Source organism: Gracilinanus agilis, chromosome 1, assembly GCF_016433145.1.
Source record: "Gracilinanus agilis isolate LMUSP501 chromosome 1, AgileGrace, whole genome shotgun sequence".
Lineage (NCBI taxonomy): Eukaryota > Metazoa > Chordata > Mammalia > Didelphimorphia > Didelphidae > Gracilinanus > Gracilinanus agilis.
In genome coordinates, this window is record NC_058130.1 from 366,654,843 (window position 1) to 366,660,902 (window position 6,060).

Below are 6,060 nucleotides of genomic sequence, written 5' to 3' on the forward strand. Positions count from 1 at the left end.
AGAAGCGACCTCCGCGACCACAGTCAAAGCCTACCACAGAAAAATAGAAGTAGCAACTCAAATTACTATTTTGGAAAGACCTCGGCCTTTTAGAGAGGAATATACGCGCCGATCCCTTCCTGCGCCTTTAAATTACAGAAAGACCCAGTTCTCGAGATACAGCAAAATAATGGAAGTTCTCGCGATATCACAGACTGGGGTCGAGGGCAGGGGGATGGAAAGAAGAGGGGGGCGGGACCGTAATTCCGGAGCTCCTGTGCGGTGGTTCTCTCCAGCTCTTGTCTGCGCATGCCCCGGTGTTCTGCTATGCTACGGGCTGCCACGGGGTCTGCTAACTTTCATTTCTGAAGTGTTGGTCAGTGCTAGCCCCGCCTTCCTCCTCTGCCTTTTCCTCTTCTCGGGTCAGGCCCAGTAGGGCTGTGTGGCCGGGCGGCTGTAGGTGTCGACGGAGTTGAGGCACCCTAGGGCGGGATGGTGCCTCAGAGCCAGGTGAGAACCGCGGCTTGACCTGGGGTGGATCGCTTCACCCTGCTGGGCCTCAGTTTCCACATCGGGAAAGTGAGATTTGGGCTGAGTGTGACCTCAGGGTCCCTTCTGGCTGCAAATCTATGGTCCTAGAAAATGGAGTGCTTCCTTCTTTTTATTAATTCTGTTCTGTTTGGCCAATATATAACTTAGTGCTAAGTATTTACGAGTTGACTCCTTAAGATTGTAAGCTCCTTGAGGGCAGGGACTGTTGCCTCTCTTTTTATCCCAGCTGTTTAGCACTGTGTTTGACACGTAGTAGGCACCTAATTGTTGATTGATTGATTGAATAGAGCAATAGGTCTCCATTCACCCAACCCCGCAAAGGGTAAGAATCTTGTCTAAAGAAATGATAGGAGTAAAACGAGCACTAGGACAACATTGTACACAGTAACAGCAATATTCTATAGTGATCAACTTTCAATAACTTATCCTCAGCAATACAGTGATCCAAGACAATTCCAAAAGACATGATGAAAAATGCTACCCATCTCTAGAGGAAAGAACTGAATCTGAATGCAGTTTGAAGCATACTTTTAAAACTTATTATTTTGGTCTGCTTTTTCCCCACAACATGGCTAATGAAGTGTTTTGTATGACTGCACATTTATAATCTTTATACAATTACTTGTCTTCTGAAGGGGAGAGGGAGGGAAAGAATAGAACTCAAAATTCTTTTTTGAAAGTTTACATTTTTTGCCTGCATGTAATTGAGAAAAAGTAAAATAATTAAATGAGTAAACAAAAACAAGAATGCATAAATAGGGATGGCCTATTTAAATTAATTTTGTTGTTGCTGTTGTGACTCCTTAAGTTAGATCTAGGTTCCAGTACTGCCTCTGATACTTACTACCCGTTAGACCTTGGACAAATAATTTAGTCTCCCTGGTACTTAGTTTCCTCATTTATAAGAGGATGGTCTCAGAAGTCTGTTCAAGGTCCTAGAATACCCACTACCTCCCTTCATCCCTCAGTTTTGTGCAGTCAAGTTCATTTTATACCCCCAGCACTTGTCACTACAGTCCTCACTCCTGGCTTCAGTAAAAGTAATACAACCCCTTTTTAAGGTTACAAAAGTGATTAGTAAAGTTGTAACTTTTGTTGCAGATGCCTAGAAAAATGTTTGAATAAAAAAATTACAGTCAAGAATCATGCATTACCTTAAAGAAATAGTTCTTTGTATGCAAAATTGTCCAGTAATTAATTTGTTTCAATGACTTAGAACTGCTGGGTTAATGTTTTGCCTCTAATTTTGGAGCATTATTTAACTTCATGAAAAACCTTTACCAGAGTTTCCTAATGAGCCTGGGAATTCATTAACCTGTTTATCCGGTGTTTCAGGTCATTTTAATTTCAGTCCCTGCCTCCACCCACCTGCTTTTGTAAATGTTCGTATTATTTCAATATGTTATGTAACATAATCTTCAGCAACTGGGTCATAGGATTGTAGGATTTACGAGAGTCCTGTGGAAAAAAACCTTAGAATTCATCCAGTCCAAACCTCTCATTTTATAGATGAGGAAACTGAAGTCCTTTCTATTAAAGTAATGCATCCATGAATTATTTTATAATAATGGGTGAAATTTGTCACTTGATCAGACATGCTTTTTGAAAACTGACTTATTAATCAAATTCATTATTCCTGGTATAAAAATGAGAGCAAGTCTAAGATTATTGTGAGTTATTTGCTCTCAGTGAAAAGAGTGATATATCTCAAAGTTTGAGGACATATTTAACAAAGCTTTATATTTTAGTGGAGTTTGAATGTAAAAATTTAAAGATTTTTTTTCTTAGAAATAACTAAAAATTTAAAAAATGTTCTCAAGATCTGAATTTGTTGATCAACAATTTTCTGTCTGTATTTTTAATATATGACAAAACTTCATCTTCAGTTCACTTCAATTGAACAAACATTTATTAAATACTTATTGTTTGTACTATGCCTTGGTAATTTAAATAATGCACTTGCAAAGTACATTAATTCAGACTTTGAATGTTTGTGGTGTCTTGGAAAGAGTACTTGAACTGACAAGTCAGAAGACCTAGGCTGTATTCATGTCTGTAATTACATGTGACTTTGGGCCCTTTTTAGGCTTTAGTGTTATCATATGATAAATAAGAGTATTAAACTATGTTGTCCTGACGAGACTTCTCCAGTTTTGAAATAATAAAAGGGTTTTGTTTTGTTTTGGATTTGTTTTCCTTCTACTTTGGAGGAAAAATAAGACTGTGGCAATATTATTAATGACCTTTTCCTCCTTGCTCTCTGTAGGTTACTGTGTTGTATTTTGCAAGAAGTGCTGAATTAGCAGGTGTTCGTTCAGAGACCTTTGCTGTGCCACAACAGATTAAGTCTCTGAAGCTGTGGGAAGAGATTGAAAGTCGACATCCTAGGTAGTCTAACATTTGTGAACAATGTTGGGTAGTGAGGGTTGGGGGCCTTTTTGTAAAGGAGTCTTAAATGGCAACTCTCTGTTTCCAGAAAGGCAGTCCTGGGTGCATAAGTGGAAAGCTCATTCAGTATAAGAGTAGACTGAATTTTTTTCCCCAAGAGTTCTTTTTTTACTCCAGAAACATATCGTTCTTAGAGTCTCCAGAGACTGTATCATAGTGGAAAGAGTACTAGGTGGCAGAGGTCCTGAGTTTATGCCAAATTAGCTGTATGACTGACAAATCACTTAACTTTTCTAGACCTTAGTTTACTTTTCTGTAAAATGAAGGAGTTGGACTATGATCTAAAACAAACATTCCCATGCCATAATTCTATGTAGTCATATCACCAATTGGCACAACTGCTTTTCCCTGGCAGGAATACATTGAGTAACTTTTGTTCCTGCTTTTACAAATGATCATTTTTTCCTGTTCTTGTCCGTTTTCTTTTAGTCACAAGGGTACTTTCTTGTTCTTCCTTCAACTGTATGATATATTTCAGGTTCTCTCTCTCTTTTTTTTTTTTCTTTTCTTACATAGGCAGGTTAGCTGATATCATTCTAGAGCAGAATCATGATTCGCTGTATAAGGGAGAGAGGGACATCTTGTGGACTTCATCCTGCCAGATCCTGACCTGTAAAAAGACTGATCTTAAGTAGTATCACTGGTTCTCATCTCTTGAGAAAAATTCTGGATTCAGTTATTTTTCAACATGTTCCCATAACCCTATCTCTTACAGAATGTATAAAATTAACAGCTAAAAATGTGAGTGAATTTAAACATTTGGACTTAAGTATCTGCAGGCTTGATAACTTGATAGAAGACTATACACTAAGTTGGTTCAGTTTTTTCCTGATTTTTTTTAATGCTCTCCTGTCACTTTTTTTTTCTGGGCAGATATAGGAGTTAATGTGGCATAGTGGAAATAGAATTGTGTTTGGATGCAGAAGAAATGACTTTGAAAGCTAGTTTTGCTGCTTTTTTACATAAAACTGTCTAATAACTCACTTTTTCTCCCAGGGCCTCAGTTTTCTCATCTATAAAATGTGCTGTTCTTATTAGACAGTTTCTTAAAGTCTCTACGACTAAAACTTCTGTATTTGATAATAATTGCAATAAATCTTGTTCTGAAAATTTTTAATAAGTTTGAGCTTTTTTCAAACTTGGAAAATTTTAAAGCTAAAATGTGAGGAATTAAAAGACATCAGAAAACAAAGTTTGCTATTGAATTTTAGTTTTTACATTTCATTTCTTTAAGTTTTAAAAAAATAATAGTAATATTTGCACACTTTTCTAAATTATTTTTGTACTTGTTTTATAATGAAGTTTTAATCTTTAATATAGATATTTAATCCATAATGAAGATACCATATTTAACATTATAATTTTAGCAGTGAGCAGTGATTATATCTTTCAGGAGAGAAAATAGACTTGTAATATGAACATTTATCTGTCCCTGCTTTGGCTTATATGGAAAACTTATTATATTCAGTTTAGAGTCACACTGAATAAAAAAACCTGCATTTGACTCAATCACTTGCTATTTTGAGTTTGCCTGCTTGTTCATAGAACTAAAAAGAACAGGTCATTCGTGTGCCTGATCCTGTTGAAATACTCTTGGCCCTGCCTCCAGCCCAGCAGCTATGGAAGAGGTGCTGGGAAATCCTCCTTTCCTTCTGGCACAGTATATGTCATCTCTAGCACATATTTTTTTTTAAATTCTATATGACAAATAAAAAAGGCAGTCACAAATTGGTTAGGGCCCTGGCTTTGGAGTCAGGAAGAACTGTTTCTTGACACATGCATGATGGTGGGCAAGTCAATTTAATTGTCTCAGTGCCTTAGGCTAAGTTATAAATGAGTTGCTGACCTTCAACCAAGAGGATAAAATCACAGACAAAAAAAAGACACTTTCCAGTAAATACTATATTGATCATCCAGCTGCTGCAGTGAAGAGCTTAACTGTTGGTCCAGAAAAGGCCAGTTTCTTTTTACTCAGAACATGAGTTGAAAACTTGCTTGGGAAGCTTCAGGATGGCACCCCCCCCAAAATGGCATTTTATACTTTTATATAATGGAATTTAATAATAATTTGAGGGTAGAACAGAATTTCATTATAACAACCTTTAATATATACCAATTCAGATAATACCCCCTAAATGTAACAGTAAAAAAAGATAAATTTTGACTTAACAGTATTATTATAAAAAAGGTTACCAAATATAAGGATAAAGTATTCTTTTTTCCAAAAGAGATAAAAATGAGCAGTTTGAGCAAGAGTTTTGTCTTTTGTTTTAAGTTCTTCCTTAAAGTGAATTTAGCCCATTCAAAGACAGAGTAACGTGAACATAATGTATGTATTTACTGTGTAGTTTCATTTTACTTTTTTATCTTTTTCTTTAATTTCTCATGAATGGCTCAATTCTTGTTTCCTCATTTTTCTATGTATGTTTTGCCTTTGTTTATAGAATAAATATAACTACTCTAGATTGAATTTTTATTTTAGATTTTGAGAAGAATGAAATTTCAGCTATTGGTTTTAGAGTCTATCACAACTTTGACAGCTTAGTTAAAATGGTGGTTTGGGTTTTGGGTTCTCTTCAGGTTAGCTGATGTACGAGATCAAGTGATATTTGCTGTTCGTCAGGAATATGTCCAGCTTGGAGATCAACTCCTGTTCCTACAACCAGGCGACGAGATTGCAGTTATTCCCCCCATTAGTGGAGGATAATATCTCTGGGATGTTGGGGTAGGTATGTTTACCACTTGTTACCAATGTCATGCAGAAGAAAAATAAATGAGAAAACTTGGCAGTAATTCTTTTGGGCTTGCTGATTTTTCGTTATGTGTCAGGATCAGTTATTTTTGTTCTAAGATGCCATGTTAATATCAATCTGAAGCATTCATACAGTATAGAATTTTAGATTGAGAAGGGACTTCAGAAGGCATTTGGTCCAATTACCCCACTTTATAGATAAGGAAGCTTGAAAACCCAGGGAAGTTAATCAATTTGCTCAAGGTCATCAGATGTAGAATTTGAACCCAGATGTGAATGCAGACACATTGCTCTTTCCCCTGTACTACTCTGCCTCCTATTTTGATTCT

The 6,060-nt window shown here is 36.4% G+C and overlaps 1 protein-coding gene across 1 annotated transcript; it reads left to right on the top strand.

The window, feature by feature from the left end:
* The first annotated feature begins 363 nt into the window (after positions 1-363).
* On the top strand, positions 364-5,724 carry MOCS2 (molybdenum cofactor synthesis 2). The gene is made up of 3 exons (XM_044664011.1): positions 364-489; positions 2,798-2,919; positions 5,560-5,724. Exons 1-3 carry the CDS (start codon positions 472-474, stop codon positions 5,684-5,686), a joined length of 267 nt encoding a protein of 88 aa, XP_044519946.1. The 5' UTR covers positions 364-471; the 3' UTR covers positions 5,687-5,724.
* Positions 5,725-6,060: the final 336 nt, after the last annotated feature.